Consider the following 20,970-nt stretch of genomic DNA (forward strand, 5'->3'; position numbering starts at 1 on the left):
ACTTTTCATGCTATAACAACACTCATCCTATATACTGTCCAAGCGTCTATTTGATTTCTTCAATACTGATACTTCCTTCTTAATAGCTGCCTATTTAAAGTTGAAGCTATATATTTGGTAAAAAACAAAAAAACAAAACAAAACAAAAAAACCTTATTGTATTGTATGTTACAATGGCCTTTTGTAGGAAAAGTCTATCGAAAATCAGTTGAGCCAACATGTTGCTGGTGTTGCTGGGGCCCATTCTTTCTTTATTTCAGGCAGTGATAATTTGTCCTTGTTCTCAGAGCATGGAATGAGTCCATGTATCAGGATTCTGGCCAACATATGCCAACACATTCTTAATTAAAATGCTGGCCACTCAACATAAGAATTAAAAAGTACCACACCGGATTACAAATCATATCTGTTATGTTCCGTGTGGGATTACTACTCTGTTCATGAGAGAAAGAGAGAGGCCTTGGTTAACTGGCTTTGATAGAAGTTATAACCCATGGCCTCCCAAACCACAGCAGTGGAGTGTTTCTACTAATCAAGATCCTGAGGCTCCCTCACAGTGACACTACAGACTGGCGAGAAGTATACACAAGGGAAGGTTCTCTCATGAGGACCAGGACGTCATTAGTCATGCCTTTCTTTTCCAAGTCTTCCTTCGAGACCAATGGAAGGAAGCAATTCATGGATATTTTCAAGAAATAATGACTACTGTGTCAGGTGTTTCTAATGGTAAGGTAGGGTTCACCCAAACTTTGTTGGGGCTCCATTCTGTAAGAAGGACTCTGTGTTTCACTCTGATTTTTTGGATAGTAAAGTGTAACAGTAAAAAAGTAAAGACTCTGGGCAATTGGACAATTTTCACAAGCTGTTCATGCTTTTGTTTCTTGTTTTTAAAATGCAGATAATAATATTATAGTTCACTGAACTTAATATACTACTCATTATAAGACACCATTATTTTATGAGCCATTAAGGAAGAAAAAAAAAAAAAACAGTTTATGCAGTCCCAAAAGGCAAACAGCTCAATCAAAATGGCAAAATAAATAGTTCTGACCATAGGCAAACATATCATGCCTATGGTCTGATGATGATTGTAAAATGCTCTCTTCTGCAAGATGCACTCGGATTATAGACATGTTAAAATGTGACAAAATATATTCTTAGTACCCCCAAAATATGATAATATCTACCTTGTGGGAATAGTGAATTTATATGTGTAAGAATGTCTGGCATGTGCTAAGTACTCAAGAAATGTTGGCTATTAATATTATTATATCTATTATTACTATTATTATTATTTTTTAAAGAGAGGAGAGATTGAGCACAAGAGGGAGGATGGGAGGGGCAGAGGGAGAATGAAAGAGAGAATCCCAAGGAGGCTCCATGCCCAGAATGGAGCTCCACAAAGGGCTTGATCTCAGCACCCCAAAACCATGACATGAGCCAAAATCAAGTCAGATGCTCTACTGACTGAGCCACACAGGTGCCCCAATACCTATTATCATTACTAGGAGAATGACAACAACAGTAGTGAGACTTCATTTCTGTAGCTCTAAGGAAAACAAAGAGAAATTATTGTGACTTAAGAACGATAAAGGGTTGAGAAGAATGGAAATGACATTCTAGCATAAACTTCCTACAACATACTGGCATGTGTAATTCTTCACAATGACTGCACAGACATGTCTGATGTAGTTGAATGCTATAGTAAGTTTCTGGTGTTAACTTTAAAAGTTTCCTAATGAGAGCATGACAATGCTTCATTAGGCATAAATAAATAGGAGTGACTAGGCCTAGCTAAGAGCTTACTCTTGACCAAATCCTCTTATTTGTGATTAATACATTTTCAATATTTTTCTAGAAAGTTTACTGCTCCATGGTGTTTCTTTCATTGTAATAAAATTCATATAATGATGTAGAAAAGTCTTACCTTTTTTTTTTTTTAAGTAGGCTCCACGCCCAGCATGAAGCCTAATGTGGGGCTTGAACTCATGACCCTGAGATCAAGACCTGATCTGAAATCAAGAGTCATAGGTTTAACCATCTGAGCCAGCCAGGTGCTCCAGTGATGTAGAAAATTCTTAATCTTTGCCTATGGTGGTTCAAGATCCAAAACTGAAACAAATATTTTCTATCTTTTCTCCCTAGCCTTTATCAACTGTGTATCTATTGCCCTCTCTATGCATAGGCACAACTGGAATAATCTCTATTAATGAAATTGGCCTGTGATAACTTGTGGTGGTAAAAATGTTCTTCTTTTTTTTTAATTTTTATTTTATTATTATTTTTTTAAAGATTTTATTTATTTATTTGACAGAGATCACAAGTAGGCAGAGAGGCAGGCAGAGAGAGGAGGAAGCAGGCTCTCTGCTGAGCAGAGAGCCGGATGTGGGGCTCGATCCCAGGACCCTGGGATCATGACCTGAGCAGAAGGCAGAGGCTTTATCCCACTGAGCCACCCAGGTGCCCCTTCTTTTTTTTTTTTAAACTACATTGTATAAAATGAGTCTTCCAAGTAACATCTTGTTTCATTAATATATAAATGTTTGTAAACTTATATGTAGAAACATATTAGAAAACTGCTATGCTTAACTCACTGATATATTGTGTATCAATCATCTTTCAAGGTTTCAAATAATATCTTCTTTCATAAAGATATAAGTGTTTGCTGGTGTACCTGGATAGCTCAGTTGGTTAGACATCTGACTCTTGATCTCAGCTCTGATCTTTTTTTTTTTTCTTTTTAAATTTATTTATTTTCAGCATAACAGTATTCATTATTTTTGCACCACACCCAGTGCTCTATGCAATCCGTGCCCTCTATAATACCCACCACCTGGTACCCTGACCTCCCACCCGCCCCCCCACTTCAAACCCCTCAGATTGTTTTTCAGAGTCCATAGTCTCTCATGGTTCACCTCCCCTTCCAATTTCCCTCAACTCCCTTCTCCTCTCTAACTCCCCTTGTCCTCCATGCTATTTGTTATGCTCCACAAATAAGTGAAACCATATGATAATTGACTCTCTCTGCTTGACTTATTTCATTCAGTATGATCTCTTCCAGTCCCGTCCATGTTGCTACAAAAGTTGATCTCAGGGTCATGAGTCCAAGTCCTGCATTGCGCTCTATGCTGGGTATGGAGCCTTCTTAAAAAAATGTATGTGTGTGTGTGTGTGTGTGTGTGTGTGTGTGTGTCTGTGTGTGTGCGTGCGCGAACTTAAACAGGAACAGAATACGATGGCAAAAAACGATTTTGAAGATCTCTCTGGCTTTTAAAGAAAGAACCAATTAAACTTCAAATGTAAATTTTTTTTCTCTCCTTCCCTACTTCCTTGCTCCCTCTCTCCCTTCCTTCTTTCTTTTCTTTTTCATCTTTCTGCTCCTTCCTCCCCCATCTCCTCACTCTCCTCCTCCTTTTCCTACTTCAAAGATTCTCCTCCAATACTTGAAAATCCTTTCCACCAGACTTGTTTTCTATTTTTCCATTAGAAATACTTACCCAATTCCAGGAACCAAGGCTAAAAGCTGTCACCTTAGGAAAAAAAATCCTATTCCCTAGGTTATTTTTATTTACGTTTTCTAGCCTACATGTGGACCATATAACCACTGATTGGAAAATGTTCTGTGGCCTACTTTTTGCTATGCTATTATATAGAACTAGACTTCACTGTTAGAACTCATGATCAACAGAACAAAGTTTCCACTTGGAATTAGTCATGTTTCTGCCAGGACAGGCTTTTGATTGGGTTTCACTCTCAGTGCTCATGTGACTAGCACTTTACTCCTATTCCAGCAGATATTAAATATGACACTATTTCTTGGCTCAAAGAAATTAAAATTAAACAGGAAAGAATCAGTTCTATTGCCACACATCACTTGAACACATCAACTAGCAGAAAATATTTACATCTGGGTCAGCATAGAAAGCTGCATCAGGTTTCAGACTTATAATTGTATTTGCTACAGTTGTATTTATAAAGTAACTCCTTTTAACCGTCAAAAGAATGCACCATCGAAGCAGAGTTCTTGAATTGTTGTAATTATGCCTAAACAGGTTCAGTGATCCGTGATGCGGCACTGCCCCAAGGCAAATGAAGAAACATGTCAAGAAGTTCTTTAAGCAACTCCCCAGAAAAAGACTTGAGACACTGAGTAGTTTAGACTGTGAAGGTATCCATCCCACTTCAGAGTCAAATTCTTTCAAAACAACTATTTCGCAGTAGTTTGCATAATAGTAAATTAAACTTTCAGAAAGTACATTTTTTTTCTTTCTCTTTTTCTTTTGAGAGCTTTGCTGTATGGTATAATACTTAGTAGGAAGAAAAATACAAAATCATAGCCAATTTATCTAGCTGGGGGAAAAGCCTGCATTTGTTACTCCAATTATTTTTAGAGTTTTCTTCCTGCTGAAATTATTGGAATACAAAAACAGGGAGTGGTTAAAGTGTTGGGGAAGCACTTTCAATTGGCTTTAGCAAATATTTAACAAGGAGCCATGAAGTTAACTCAGGAAAATTGCTAAACAATTTAAAAAGCAGCAAGAAAACAATAGTCAGACTTGATTTTTAGAAGGCTTTCCAAGTAGTTGGTAGTCCACAATAAGGCTGACCTTCACAGCTTTGAGGCTTAGGAATAGAGGATGGGGAGATAATTAGTTATAGGAGGGAGGGGTGGAAATGGAAAGGAAATCTTTGGCATTGATCCCCTCCCCTGAGGCTGTGAAGGAACAGAAGGCCAAGTGAGGTAAAAGTTACTAGACAATGACAACGAGACCAGGGGGCAATATTCCAACACCTCATGGCAGCCTGGGTATTGATTCTGGCCTTGAAATACAAATTTAAGACTCACTGTCCAAACAGGATCAGAAACACATACTGTATTCCTTTTAAATTGTGTTTAGCCTATAAAGTTGAAGAGTCCCTTCTCTATAAACCTTATACCAATGCACTGGGAATGCATAGCAAAGCAAAAAAGAGCTGTAGCATGAAGATTTTAAAGAAAGGGAACAGGTTCAAAGATTTTTGAGATGGTAGAGTATAGGGAGTATATACTAAATCAATGACAATAAATGATAAAACTAAACACTTTATAATAATATTAAGTAACTTCCAAATAATACCTTAGTATTTATTAAGCTATTACTATGTGCTAGCAGAGTTCTAACACTTTCCTTCTGTTAAATGACTTAACACTCATAATAACACTAGAGGTAAGTAGTTTTATTATTCTCATTTTACTGACAAGGAAACTGAGGCATAGAAAGGTGAAATAACTTGCCACGGTGACTGGACTGATAAGTGATAGAGGCAAGATTCACACTCTTGCTTCAGAATCTATATGGTTAGCCACTAAACGCTTTTGGTGTTTGTTCTACAAGCATCTTTTTTTTTTTTTTGTAATGCACAAGCATTTTTTTTTTTTTTTTTTTTTTTAATTCTAGAGGGATTCTCTGACCACCTTTATTTCCTGGGAAAATTTATGTTGATGTTTGTTTATTGATTGGTTTTCTTGTTAAATCCAGAAACTTGGCCATGGAGATGTAAATTAAAATGATGAAATCAATTTTTCTAACAAATGCTACTGTCTGATTTGGCTGCTACTATTTCATGACTATATGCGAAAAGCTGTTATAACCAATTCAGATTCCTAACTAATACTCTATATTTGCCTTGACTATCAGTTTGCTGTTTTTTTGTTTTGTTTTGTTTTGTTTTTAATCAGTTTGTTTCTTGATTTACTGAGCTATCCATATGAGTAGCATTATGTACTGGCCTGTCACAGCATCACAGTGTCATGGTTTGGCCAAGAACAGATGATAGGGAAGTTGCTGTCACTCTGTAATGTTCAAATCATTAAACAACAACTCCACAAAACAGAAACAATATTGGAGCACCTGGGTGGCTCAGTTGTTAAGCATCTGCCTTCGGCTCAGGTCATGATCCCAGGGTCCTGGGATCGAGCCCCACATCGCCCTACATCGGGCTCCCTGCTTGGTGGGAAACCCGTTTTCCCTCTCCCACTCCCCTGGTTGTGTTCCTGCTCTCGCTATCTCTCTCGCTTTCTGTCAAATAAATAAATAAAACTTTTAAAAAACCCACAAAAAACAGAGGCAATTATTTCCTGGGTTCATTGGTACAGAGCTATCCCATTTCACTCACTGGTCTACAGAAACAGATTCAATATTTGGATTAATGATGGTCTTTGGGCAGTTAAAGCATTGTAAAGGCAGAGGTCATTTTTCATGTGGGAATTACAAGTGGGTAGATACTGGATAGAAATAGGTTTTGAGAAAGAATGGAAAGGATAGGAAACAGGACTAAAATAGCATGCTAGGTCGTATCACCTTAATTTATTAACTCACTAAAAGCAGCTGTGAGAGGGGATCAGAGATTAGTTTATTTCTTCATTTTAGTGAAAATAAAGGCACTACTCTGCTGTTTAATCTCCTTTGGTTTCTAGTTCAGTGGTATTTTGAAGTCCTAGGGAACACTTTTATCCTCTGTAAAATATAAAAGACTTATTAGCTTTTCAAGTCAATGCAAATGTACAGAAAAAGAAAAAAAAATTAAGAGACTTAGAAATAAATCAAAGGAAATGATAAAAGAATAAGAAAAATAGGAACCTATAACATTACCTGGTATTGTTTCCTTTGGATTTTGCCCCATTTTACTTTCTCCTATTTGCCAGATGTGATGATATGGGGAAGGTAATTGGGTTGGTGAGATATTCATATGCAACTCTTATTAATCTTCAGATTTTTCACTACTTCTGAAAAGGTACCACGTGTGTGAGCATGTTTGTGTGTGTCTAAATGCAGGCATTTTGTCCTAGCAATGAGAGACTCATAAACACACTTTTCTAATCTCTGCTTTCAATAAATTGGGTAGACTATACCATAAAAGATCTTTGGCAGAAGACTGAGTACATATATACCATTCTATTAAGAACACCATTAATTTAAAATGAGAAAAAGTTTTAAAGCTCTAAAACGTAACTGAGACAACTCTGAAAATTGACTGAACTCATGAGGGCAAACACCTAAGAGCCAACTTAGCCAATTTGTATTGTTTACCACTCATTTTCTAGGTGGTGTTTATAGAGGAAATCAAGCCATTCATTAGAAACATTGCTGCAGAATGTACCAGATACATAAATGGGATAGTAGAGTAAAATAAAAAGTCATTATTTTTCAGTGAGTATAAAGTCAGTGTTATTTGCATCTGTGTCTCTACTACCCATCTTAAGATGTGAAATGACGCAAGCGCAATGGATGCCCTCTGCGCACTCCTTACTAATTACATTCCTCTTTATCTCAACAGTGATTGTTGTCTGGAATTCAGCATTTGTCATTCTCAGACATTCTTCTGTGCTTTTGTCATATCCTTAAACCTGGAATAAGACTGTTTTGCAATTTTAACTTCATATGGATTAATTTATTAATGCAATCTGTATGCATGTTTTTGCAACTTTTTTTAGATTGCTGTTATGTTTGTGAGTTTCAGACATACTGATTCATGAAACTCTAGTTCATTCATTGTATGAATATAAATCACAACTTACCCATTTTCTTTCCTTTTTTTCAGCCTTATTGAGACATGATAGACATATAACACTGTGTAAGTTTGAAGTGATACATCTATATACTATGAAGTGATTACCACAATAAAATTAGTTAACATATCCATCATCTTACATGATTGTAAGTTTTTTGTGTGTATAGTAAGAACAGTTAATATCTATTCTCTTAGCAGTTTTGAAGTATACAATATGGTATTGCTCACTGTAATTATGGCTACAATTTCATTAATCAGTTCCCTCAAACTTACTCAGTTGTAACTGGAAATTCATATCCTTTGACCCACATCTCCCCATTTCCCCTGTCCTCTAGCCCCTGGCAACCACCATTTTATGCTCTGCTTCTGTGAGTTTGTCCTTTTAAAGTTTCAACATATAACTGAGACGATACAGCGTTTGCCTTTCTCTGGCTTATTTCACTTAGGATAATGCCCTCAAGTTCCATCCCTATTGTAAGTGGCTGAATTTCCTTCTTTTTCATAGTTGAACAATATTCCATAGTATACACATGCCACATTTTCTTTATTCATATGACAATGGACACATAGGTTGTGTTAAAATAGCTATTGTCAAAAAGACGAGAGATAATGACCACTGGTGAGGATGTAGAGAAAAGGGAATCCTTGTACATACTGGTGGGAATTTAAGTTGGAAGAGATGCTATGGAAAATAGTATGGAGGGTACTCAAAAAATTAAAAGGAGAGCTGCCATATGATCCAGCAATCCCACTCTGGATATATATCCGAAGCCAATAAAATCACTATGTCAAAGAGGTATCCATTTTCTTTTTGATTAGTATTTAGGTTCTTTACAGTATTTTGAAACAATGTTATAATGCACATTCTTATATATGCATCCTTGTACACAGGAGCAAAAGTTCCTTTCAGATATATAGCTAGGAGTGAGACTTACTCATTTATTTATTTAGTTCATATTTATTGAGCACCTATTATGTGCCAGGCACCATTCTAGGCTCTAGGGATACAGCAATAAGAATCAGATGGTAGTCCCTATATTCAAGGGTTTCATATTTTACTTAGGGAGACAGACAATGAAAAAAATTAAACAAGTAAAATGCAGAGTGTATCAGGTAAGTTCTGTGGAGAAAACCAAAATGACTGGAACAGAGAGTAAGGTGGGGAGGACCTGTTCTTTTACATCAAGTAGTTTTGGAAGGCCACACTCTGAAGGTGACATTTGAGGAGATATATGAAGAAGATGAAGGATCTAATTCTACATACATCTGGAGGAAAAGTACTTTACATAGGGGGAATAGCATGTGCACAGGCCTGAGACAGGAACACATCTGCATGTTAGGAGTACAGCAAGGACACCATTGTGGCTGGAGTGGACCAAACAGGAGCATAGTAGGGGATGAAGTCAGAGAGATGGTGCCTTACCAATGTTTATAGGGTCTACAGAATTTACTCTGAATGAGATAGAAGGTACTGGAAAGATTTGCATTGTGTTGTGATCACAATTTCATTAAAAAGAATCATGCTAGGTGCTAACATAGAGTGTAATGAGCAAGGATGGAAACAAAGAGATGGATTAGGAACTTAATGCAGATATCCCAGGGGAAGATGATGATGGCTTGGTCCAGCCAATGATGAGAGCCTGATTAGTGGGGCTGTTATAAAGTGACCAGATTCTAGATATATTAAAGGTTGGGCCAACTGGATTTGCTGGCCGGACTGGATGATGTGAGATGCGAGAAAAAGAGTAGCCAAGGATGACTCCAAGGTTTTTCCCTTAAACAGCTGGAAGGAGAATTGCCACTTGTTGACATGGAAAAGATTTAGGAAAGAGAAGGTTTTTGGAGGAGAGGAGAACGAGAGGTTCAGTCTTGGATATATTAAATTTGATAAACCTATTAGATCTCTAAGCAGAGAGGTCAAGTACGCAATTGGTTAGTTTAGGGTATGTACACCTTTAACTTTATTGGGTATCACAAAATTGCTTCCCAAATTATTTGTACCTAATTACATTTCATGTTGCTGTAATAATACTTGTGTGGTTGCTTTTTCATACTGATAATCTAATGGTACTATCTGGTATTGCATTGTGACAATATAATGTAACAAAAACAAGCGATACTCCTGGAACTAAGCCTTCAAGATCTTTTTCTTCTTTTTGTTTCCATTTATTTGAGAAAAAGAGAAAGAGAGAGTGCACAAGTTGTGGGGGTGGTGGTGCAAAGGGAGATGAGTTTGGGAAACAGACTCCCTGCTGAGCAGGGAGCCCAATGACATGGGGCTTGATCCTGGATCCTGGAATCATGACCTGAGCCAAAGGCAGATGCTTAGCTGACTGAGTCACTCAGGAGCCCCGAGCCATCTAGATCCTAACAAGCACTACATGTCGTAACCTACTGGCTAGTGGTGCAGTTGCCACATTTTCCCAAACCAAAATAGTCAATAATTGGGATATACTGATACCACTAGGAAGAAAAGTGAATCGGTGGTTTGTTTCTATTTTCTTTTGAGGAGATGGAAATTTCTACAGAAAGCATTGCATAGATTTGGTATGGATAATTCTCTTGTTTTGGCTTTTGATGATGATCAAAGTCTCTACTAATGTAAACTAATTGGAAGCATTGAAGGTACTGGGTTTTGATTTTAATAGCAATGAATTTAATTACTTTTAATCACATATATTGATTGAAACTTTACTAGGCTAATAACGATGACCTAGTAGGCATCTTATGATTAGATGTGAGTAACTGTACTTAAAATATTAAATATGCTTGGACTATTGCTGGATTCACTTTTATTGCAATAAGTGGATGTTTAAAAGTGTTTTTCCCCCTTATGAGTATGTACACATTTACCTCACAATACAATTTGAATACGAAGATGGTTTGGACTTCTGATCGTAAAGTGGAAATAATTTATTTTGTTTGTAGTTACTTGATGGAGAATATCGCCTTTCCTCCATGCCCAAACATTTTTTGGTTTATGTTGATTGACTTACTTGGCAGTATTAACTTATGGCAAAGAAAGAGAATAATTGTGAATGGCCATGTTTTGTTTTGTTTTGTTAACATAGAAAAACACTGTGGAAATTATCAGGATAACATTTTCTTTAAAGATATTTGGAATATGAATTCCAGATGGCAGTTCTGCTCATCTCCATTTCTGGAACTTGTCAGTAAGCCATGCACAACAAGCAAAGCAGCAGTGACAGTGGCTAAATCTTCTCTTGGGTCACTCAGTACCTGATCAGGAATCAGAAGACATGAGTTATATGGTTATATGGTCTCTATGGTTAATTAATAATTTTTCTGTTCCTAGGCAAATAATTTCCTAGTTTTCTCGGTTTCCTTATATTTAAGTGGTTTGAAATATATGGTTGCCATAATAAAATATTTTTAAAACTATAACGTGAAAATATGAGATCTCATTTTTATAGTACTAAAGGTAGCTTTGAACTAAAATTCTTCATGAATTTTCCTCCAACTCACAAAAGTTGAGAGTGGAGGGAACAGGCAAGGTGAATGATGTAAGGGAACATGTTTTTATACTGTTATAAAGTAGTACATGAGAAATATGAAATACTGGGACATAATCAGAAAAATTAGCAAATTCTGACTTGATTTTATTTAATGTAATAATTCAAATTGTTAACAAATAATTTGTGTGTAATTTGAGTAGTATCTAAACTATATATGACCTCAGTTCCAATGCATAAGCTTTCTTCCATCAGCCTTTTTCTTTTTTGTTGAGGTTTTGTTGGAACGATGCAAGAATAAAGAAGGAAAAGAGATTTTTCTCCCCCAGTCCTCTTTGTGGTGTAACTGGTATCTATGCCAGTTATATTTGTGGAAGGATGAAATAAAAAAGCCTTGAAATGACTGGCCTGGCTTTGATCCTACTGTTTTCACCAATCTTCCCTTTAGCTGGGGCCACTTTATCTAAGTTTCACTATGTCCATGTTCTCAGACCAAGTGGTTTCTCTTTTTTTTTTTTTTTTAAATTTTTTATTTTTTATAAACATATATTTTTATCCCCAAGGGTACATGTCTGTGAATCGCCAGGTTTACACACTTCACAGCACTCACCAAAGCATATACCCTCCCCAATGTCCATAACCCCACCGCCCTTCCCCCAACCCCCCTCCCCCCAGCAACCCTCAGTTTGTTTTGTGAGATTAAGAGTCATTTATGGTTTGTCTGCCTCCCTGATATGAGGAAGTGGTGCTGCAACATGGGGGCTTAAGTGGGTAGGAGAAGAATCAATGAAACAAGATGGGATTGGGAGGGAGACAAATCTTTTTTCTTTTTTTAAAAAATATTTTATTTATTTATTTGACAGACAGAGATCACAAGTAGGCAGAGAGGCAGGCAGAGAGAGGGCTCTCTGCTCAGCAGGGCTCGATCCCAGGACCCTGGGATCATGACCTTAGCCAAAGGCAGAGGCTTTAACCCACTGAGCCACCCAGGCACCCCTAAGTGGTTTCTATTCAGGCCAAATTTAAGAAGCTCCAGGCCAGCAGCTTAGTAGCCCAGCCTTGTCAGTCTAACAATTTGTTTCCCTGTTCTGGACCCAGGACTGAAGTCCTGACTCATTTAATCATACCCGCGTCTCTACTTCTGAACTGTCCCTGTCCTATTGTCCTTTGGAGTAACAACCTTGCTTTTTCCTTAACCAAACTCCTGAAGGGCTGAACTTTCTCCCTGTGTTCCAGACTGCTGTATCTGGATGCTGACACCTGCTGCCATATTTTCCTGTGATGCGGGCCTTTTAAGTAAGTCTGGATCTTACCATTGCCTGTTGTACCACATCTCACCCCCCTGTCCAAAAGCTGCTGACTTCTCAATAACTGAATGAATGTCTCTATGCTTACTAGTCAGCATCTGTCAGGCATCCGCTTATTGCTTGCTTCGGGTTCCCCTGACATCCCGGGCTCTCTGAGGATCCTGTTACCTGCTTCTGGGACCTTAGGAGGTAGCCCAACAATCAATAGATCCATCTAATCTCTGGGTTTAGAGTCCCCGGGACTGACTTAGTCAAGCCAGGCTCTAAAGTGCCCCACAGTAGGATACATTTTATTAAAGGTTTTCTTCTTCGTATGAAATTTCCTTCAAAGAAGATGATCTCTGTAGACTCTCATGTCTCATGTGGGATAGGAACTCAGTGTTCCTAGGTATATGTTATATCTACAAATGCATGAAAGAGAGTACCAAGATCTTTGGAACAGAAATTAAGAAAATCCAGCACACTCCCCTGTCAAAATACAAAACAAAAAACAAACAAGAACTCCAAAAAGATTAAAAAAAAAAAAAAAGACCATCTAACTTTAAACAATGGAATATTTCATCAAAGACTTAATTACTCTAGAAGGGCATAATTTGTAATGTCTCATGGACATTGGTCATGAACTTTGGTAGACCAGGAGATGACATGAGGAAACTAGTTAATAATTCTTGATTACCAACCAAATTAATGTTCCCCCAACCCCAGTAAAAAGAAAGGAGGAAGAAGTATGAATTTGATGTCCCCCAAATTATTCAATGTTTAAGTGAACTTTAATGTACTAATTACGGTCTGCTCACCTGAATTAATCCTTTGATGTTAAACTGATCTTTTGGGATCATTTCTGAAAGGGTATGGTATTTTTACTTGTCACAGTAATACATTTGAAAGGGGCTTATTTTGGAGGTAAATGTAAGCGGAGTCATGCCATATGAGAACCTGTGGAACTGTTTTAAATGACATGTGAAAGTATCACTCATAGAGAATTATTTGTTCCCAAGATTAGTGGGTTAAAAACAATCTAATCAGAATCCAAAAGAATCACGTAATTTCATTTCCATCATAGGCAAAATAATAAGAAAAGTTCTTTATAGAAAAGATATATAAATGCAGAATTTAGGACAGCTTTAACCCATTAAGAAGTTTTTGACTGCCCCCTGCTGTCAGTTTCTTAAAAGAAATATAGCAAAATTACTGTAAAAACTGACTCGAGGAATTAGTTGAACAAATTGGTAGGAAAAAAAATTCCCTGCCTTTAATTGCACTATTTTTTAGCCAGTAGTGCTAATGCTTACTTCATGTTTGTGAGCAATAAACCGCGAGACCAACTCTAGCAAAGTGTGTCTTGGTGGATGTAAGGTGAGAGGTCAAGTTCATGGCTTGTGAAATGCTGTATTAATAAGAATATACCAGCATTGCAATTTTTAGCCAATGATGTCTAGTTTACCATTTTGCCAAATTTCACAATTTTGAATTTACGTTTTTAATACTCCCAGCTTTTAAAAATTATTTTTATTTTTTTCAAATTATTTTTATTAACATAATGTATTATTTACCCCTGGGGTACAGATCTGTGAATCATCAGGCTTATACATTTCACAGCACTCACCATAGCACATATCCTCTTCGGTGTCCATAGCCCTACCACCCTCTCCATACCTCCCTACAGTTTGTTTTGTGAGATTAAGAGCTTCTTATGGTTTGTCTCCCTCCTGATCTCATCTTGTTTCATTTTTTCCTTCCCTACCCCAAAACCTCCTGCCCTGCCTCTCAAATTCCTCAAATCAGAGAGGTCATAAGATAATTATTTCTCTGATTGACTTATTTTGCTCAGCGTAATACCCTTCAGTTGCATCCACATTGTCGCAAATGGCAAGATTTCATTTCTTTTGATGGCTGCATAGTATTCCATTGTGTATATATACCACATCTTCTTTATCCATTCATCTGTGATGGAAATCTAGGTTCTTTCCATAGTTTGGCGATTGTGGACATTGCTGCTATAAACATTCGGGTGCACGTGCCCCTTCGGATCACTACATTTGTATTTTTAGGGTAAATACCCAGTAGTGTGATTGCTGGGTCATAGAGTAGCTCTATTTTCAACTTTTTGAGGAACCTCCATGCTGTTTTCCAGAGTGTCTGCACTAGCTTGCATTCCCACCAACAGTGTAGAAGGGTTCCCCTTTCTCCGCATCCTCGCCAACATCTGTTGTTTCCTGACTTGTTAATTTTAGCCATTCTGACTGGTGTGAGATGGTATCTCATTGTGGTTTTAATTTGTATTTTCCTGATGCTGAGTGATGCTGAACTCTTTTTCAGGTGTCTGTTGGCCATTTGGATGTCTTTTCAGAAATGTACGTTCATGTCCTCTGCCCATTTCTTGATTGGATTATTTGTTCTTTGGGTGTTGAGTTTGATAAGTTCTTTATAGAATTTGGATACTAGCCCTTTATCTGGTATGTCATTTTGAATTTACTTTTTAATACTTATTTAACCCAAGTAAAACATCCTTCATTAATGAAAGCAAAACTTTAAAAATAAATAAATGTATGGCTTATTTTTATAGCATAATCCAGCTTGCAATGTTATTTTCATTTTAGCATATAAAATTAAGAAATGAGAAATAATAAAAGTTATAGGTAATACTAATGCTGTAGTCACGAGCTGCAAGGCACTGTTTAATTTTTTCACACATTATCTTAATCATCATAAAATTGAATGAGGTAAGCATTATTTTAATTCCCATTAGACAGATGAAGAAACTAAGTCACAAAGAAACTTGCCTCGGTGACACAACTGGTAAAAGGTGGAGCCATGATTGGAAACCCTGCAGTCTGACTCCCAGGTCACTTTTCTTAACCTTTTTGCACAGAAAGTATGAAATCTGCAGTTAAGGAGGGAGAACTCCAGCTATAAGAATGGTCATGGTTGTGTAATATGTATATTGACTCCAACTAACCTCGTGCTCATGTAATTGTTGTTATTATTATTATTAATTTTTTATTTTTGGTATACCCATGCTGTAGTGTCCAGAGCCTTTGTATAAGCAATAGACCTGTATTGTTTCAGTTTGTTTTATCTTTATTGTTTCAGTTTGGTTTACCTTTATGTGTTTCCTTGGTTGCACCACATTGAAGGTGTGTGGTGTGCTTTTTTCAGTGACTATGTGGCCGCTCAGCTCAGTCCTTAGATCAGAGTATGTATTTGGGGGTTAATCTTGTGGTTGGCCTCTGTGCACCCGTGCCTTTCATCTCCGTACTGCCAAACAACGTCCAGTTTTAACCACACTTTCAACCACCTTCAGCACCTCATATTCAAATGATGCACACATTTTCACAGTGTTTTAATGAATCAGTTGCACATTTTAAGTTTCCTTGGATGCTATTAATTCCAGAGTCCTATTTAATAACCCATTTGTGTTCCTCTATCCCTGTCTGGTCCTTTGCCTTCCCCTTAGGGGCACATGGTTCATGATAACAGACGCATCCCACCAGTGATAACTAGCACAACTAGTATTAGCAGTTCTGGGATGCTTTTGTCTTGCAGGTATTTGAAAACACCACTTCAGGCACTAGAGGGCTAACTCTACAGGAACTCTCTTCTCATCCCACATTAGAGTAAAACCAAAAGTCAACACAAATCATTTGCTATTCATAACAAAAAGTTCTTACCTGACTCGAGGAGTTGGGTTTCCAGTGACTCTACACTCCAAGTAAACTCTGCTTCCTTCTGCCACTTCTTGGCTCCGAAGCTTCTGGATGAACCGTGGAGCTGAGGGGAAGTGGAATGCGTTCTGGGGCTGTGGGTGAGAGATGTTACTGCATGGCACTGCCTTGTGCTGGTCTGCCTGGTAGCAATGCTGGGCTTCGGGTAACTTGACCTCTGCTTCCGTCTCCTGTTGGTCTCCAGTGGGGCTCTGGCTGGCTGAGGCACTCATCAGGGCTGACCGCTGGTTTTTAGGAGACAAGTAGCCACTGTCTGGTGACGAGGACTCCCCATTCGGGTTTCTATTTCTTGGTTTTGCAGCTTCTTTAAATATGGATGTCAGCTCCTCAATGAGATTAGCTGCCTTGTCGCATAGCTGGCTCTGCGGGCCAGTCTTACCTTGATATGCTGGTTTGGGCTTCACACTTGTGTTGGGAGTTTTTGCACCACGTTTTTCAGCCTTTTGGAGGCTCCGGATGTAGCTGGGGCTGGCAAGCAGGGGTGATTTGGCAGGTTTCCTCTTTGAAGCAGGTGAAGAGATATGGTCAATTTGTTCTGGAAGAGGTTGGACAGGTGTTGGCCTGTTATCACGAGGTCTTCCTAAGGAGGATGGCTCACCAAATTTGGTCTCCTTATGGGAAGGATTTTCACAGACACTTATAGGAGAGGTATTGAAAATCTGTGAGATCTCCTTTTCTGAGTCACAATCTTCCGTTTCAGAGCTGGCTATTGCTCTCCGGGCTAGGTCAAGACTCTTGTTTATCTCTTCCTGGCTGAGAAAAGCAGATAGCTCAGGGAAGAAGTCAGCATTCTTGCTTTCTTCCTGCATGTCTGATAGGGAATCATAGAACGAGTCATGGGAGGAAGTCTCTGACATAGTTCAATAGTCTTCATATACTTTTTGTTTGCTCTCAACAGAAAGGCCAGAGGCACTGGAAACCAATTTACTTCTTGTGTTCTGAAAGACAATGTAGAGAGAGTTGCCATTAGTAGTAATGGGTATGTGTGTATACGTGTGTGTTGTCACAGTATTATTAATTTACAGTTTGGGAGAAACATTAAAGTGAACAAATGGAAAAATCATTTTTCTCTATTCTTCAAGTTGGAAGAAACATCAAGTATACTTGTGTTTGTTATCTCATTTTAATTTAATATTTTCCCTGTGAATGAATATTAAGTATTTTACTAACCAGCACAGAATAATCCAAAAAGAAAATATCTGCATTAGGCACTAAGAGTACAGTAGGACATTCTGCACTTCTCATGTGCCATTTTCCCTCAAGATCAAAGCTTATTGAAGCTCAAAATCCAGAAATGTGGGTGGGAGCTTGGAAGTTTATGAAGGTGAAAGGAGAGACCACATACTAGTATTCGAGTACTTGTGGTTCTCAGTGGGAAGCCAAATCTGTGGACTGGTAGTCAAAAGTTTGGAGCTTGTTTCTGGCCACAACAAAAGAAGAAAAAAAAAGGCAAAGTCATGGCAAATATAGCAAGTGTCAAAATAAACATTCATGCAAGATTTTATTTAACTACTTAATGAGGAAACTGATAAGATGTACAACTATTTCAAAGCAAATTCTAAAGTAAATGAATATATATATGTAAGTATAATATATATGTACATATATAGTTATGTAAGTATAGACGCAGACAATCAAGAATGCTAAAATGAGGCGCCTGGGTGGCTCAGTGAGTTAAAGAATGCTAAAATGAATTTACTAATAAATTTGAAACTGGTTAATATATAGAGAGAAATAAAATGTAATGTTTGGAGTCATTTCTACGGAGTACAAACTAACAGTATTTCTACTGGAAAAAATTTATTTGTGTATCTGTGCTCAAGTATAATTTGCGTTGTTATTTGATTTCTACAATTTACAAAGGTATAAAATTGCCTAATAAAAGACAGTAAAAGGCATAGACCACATTAGAATCAGATGACCCTGGAAGGTCTACCAGACCCCATCCAGTATTCCATTGGAAAAGCATCAGTTCTTTATTGCTTATTTCAAAGTCTTTCATAGTTTGCCCTGAGAAGGCAGATGGTTTCACCCAGAACAGAACCCTTAATTACATTTGACTCTTCAGTCAGGAAACATGGTAGATGGTTTAGAAGTCAAGGTCAAGGTCAACTCTTAAAATGTGTGAGGATATAAATCACCAGGCAGCATTAATTCAGAAGACATGAAAATTAGAAGAGAGAGAGGCTTGGGCCAAAAGTATGTTTATATACTGAAGGTAAAACAGACCGTATTTCCATTCCTTACAACATATATTTTTCTTTGGGAGAGAGGCTATTGGTCTGTTTGTTTTTGGCCTTAGAGAAATTAATTTTTTGCATTGAACTTAGTGTGAGAGGAAAATGGAGAAATACACTTTTTTTTTTAGAGATTGTATTTATTTTTTCAAGAGAGAAAGAGGGAGCAAGCAAGAGAGAACACACAAGTTGGGGGAGGTGGGGAGGAGCAGAGGGAGAAGCAGACTCCCCAGTGAGCAGGGAGCCTGACATGGGGCTCAATTCCAGGACCCTGGGATCATGTTCTGAGCCAAAGGCAGCCACTTAACTGACTGAGCCACCCAGGCTCCTGGGAAGTATAGTTTTGAAAAAGATGGGTTTCTGCCTTCATGGAACTTAGTCTATGGGTGATATAAATAAGTAATGAGCATATATATAATTTAGTATGTTAAGTGCTATGGTAAGAAAACAAAGTGCTAGGTTAGCACCTGGAAGGGATAACAGGGTTCGGATCAAGAAAAATTTTATGGAAGTTGAAGCCTATAGGATGGTATGTGAGGGAGGAAGAAGAGTTAGGCAGGTAAAGAGGACACTGGCAGAAGCACAAAGTTTTGGATCCTAGGGAGAGTACTGGCAGACTCAGGTGACTTAGAGAGGTTTAGTGAAACAGAAATGTATCTGGAGATGGGGAAAATCACCAGAGAAAAAGTTAGAAAGCAGGAGTGGTGTCAGAGGGTCTGGAACCATGTGAAGAACTTGAATTTTATCTTAGGTGCAGCTAGAGGACAAAGAAGACTATTAAGTATGTGAGAAACATCACCAGAGTTGTTTTATTTTTTTGCTATTTAAAAAAGTTTTTATTTATTTGAGAGAGAGAGAGAGTAAGAGAGTGAGAGAGTGAGCATGAGCAGGGGGAGGGGCAGAAGGAGAGGGACAAAGAGACTCCCTGCTGAGCTGGGGACTTGGGGCTTGATCCCAGGACCCTGAGATCATGACCTGAGCCAAAGGTAGATACTTAGCCAACTGAGCCACCCAGGTGCTCCAGAGTTGCATTTTAGAAAGATAACTGATTGTAGCTTAGCTCAGGAGCTGAATCAGAGGAAGAGGAAGGCAAGATGAAAGAAGAAAGTCAGTGAGAAGGCTTGTGTTCTATTCTTGGGGTGGTGTATATTTATCATTATTTTATCTTTGGATCCCCATCATCTGAGCCTCCTTATTAGTTCTGGATAATTCCTCATCTTATGTGCCTCAGTGAGAAACTAAATTTACTTATCATATTGGAATGTGGAATCTCCAAATATTTGCTTTCCTAGCTCCTTGGAGCCTGGGCACAAGTCTTGGCACATGGCAGTTATATGCATCCATCTTTGGCCTTTGAGGCAGGTTCCATGGAGAAAGCATTTTTGTTTCTGGTCATAGCAAAGATGTAGCAGCATGGGGTATGGGGGCAGCAGCGGTGGCTGTGCAGAGGTGGGAGGTGGAAGCTGTGTCGTGGGCTATTGAGCTGTCATGGTGGTAGTCACACATGAGCCTTTTTTTGGCCTTTTGGTCTTGCCTCCAGCATACACTCTGGGTCTCATTCTGTGAATTGCCGACTCCTACCAATAATTCGCTTTGCACTCAAGTTGACCAAAGAATATTTCTGTCACTTGCCACTAAGGAACACAACTGATAGTAGATTAAAAAAACATGACAGAAGCCTAAATGAGTGACATTGAGATGGACAACAGTGGACAACAGATAGAAGCTAGGACAGAACTCTTTGAGTAATTGAAGAGATGATGCAGAGAGAGGATTATAGATTTCTTATTCAAACAGTGGGATGGAAGGTGCCATTAACTCACATGCCACAAGTGGGGGGACAAGTTTTGAGAAAAAAAATCTTAATTTTGATTTACACCTTCTACAACAGGGAACTCTGGTATTGATGTCTGAAGGCAATTTGAGATACTGGTCCAGAGTACATGAGTAAAGAGAACAAAATTTGATTGGGAATTATTAACCCATGGGTGGCAATGTAATGCAAGATGGTGAATAAGATCAAGGAAGAGAGAGAGAAAAAAAGGAAACAATCCTCTAGAGGTTTCGGGGGAAAACCAGGAGACTGGGGTGTTATAGAAGCTGGGCAAAGAAATGTCTCATAAAGGAGGAAGTATCGTTTTGATTTAGCAACTGGGAACATTTAGCACCATTACCAATAGCAATTTTGGTGTATGTGACAAAGATGGAAGCCAGATTCAAGATATGCTGAGAAATTTTTAAGGAAGGAAAATATAGATTGCACATGTTATTGACTATTTTGAAAAGTTTATAGAAAGGAGGAGAGACAGAGGTGGACAAAAGTATAAATTCCTGGTGGGTTTATTTGTTAACAGTGTGGCTCAGGAATGTGTTTCAATGCTAATGGAATTAGACAGAAGAGAGGGAGAAGCAGAAGATCCATGTAAAAAAGTGAGGAAGATGAAAAGACGGGGTCTTCCAGGATGTGAGATTAAATGAGTTACTATGGTACAAACAACTTCTGGTTGGAAAGGAACAGTTCTCCCATGGTCAAAGGAGAGAAATAATTAAAGTGTGTGTGCCTCTGTGTGTGTGTATATGTGTGTGTGTGTGTGTGTGTGTGTGAAAGAAAGGGTCGGGGGAATCTGCATAAATTTGTTGAAAGAAAGGGGAGGTCCTATCTTGAGATTTCTGAGGA

At 38.1% G+C, this 20,970-nt stretch overlaps 1 protein-coding gene across 3 annotated transcripts in view; it reads right to left on the reverse strand.

Moving 5' to 3' along the window:
- Window positions 1-20,970, reverse strand: part of PALLD (palladin, cytoskeletal associated protein) — a 412,154-nt gene that overhangs the window by 373,033 nt on the left and 18,151 nt on the right. For all 3 annotated transcript variants that reach the window (XM_032332582.1, XM_032332581.1, XM_032332583.1), the window contains exon 2: window positions 16,003-16,994. In XM_032332582.1, coding sequence (XP_032188473.1) covers window positions 16,003-16,913 — 911 coding nt within the window. In that variant the 5' untranslated portion in view covers window positions 16,914-16,994. The remainder of the gene's footprint in view (window positions 1-16,002; window positions 16,995-20,970) is intronic.

This window comes from Mustela erminea, chromosome 2 (assembly GCF_009829155.1).
Source record: "Mustela erminea isolate mMusErm1 chromosome 2, mMusErm1.Pri, whole genome shotgun sequence".
Taxonomy (NCBI): Eukaryota; Metazoa; Chordata; class Mammalia; order Carnivora; family Mustelidae; genus Mustela; species Mustela erminea.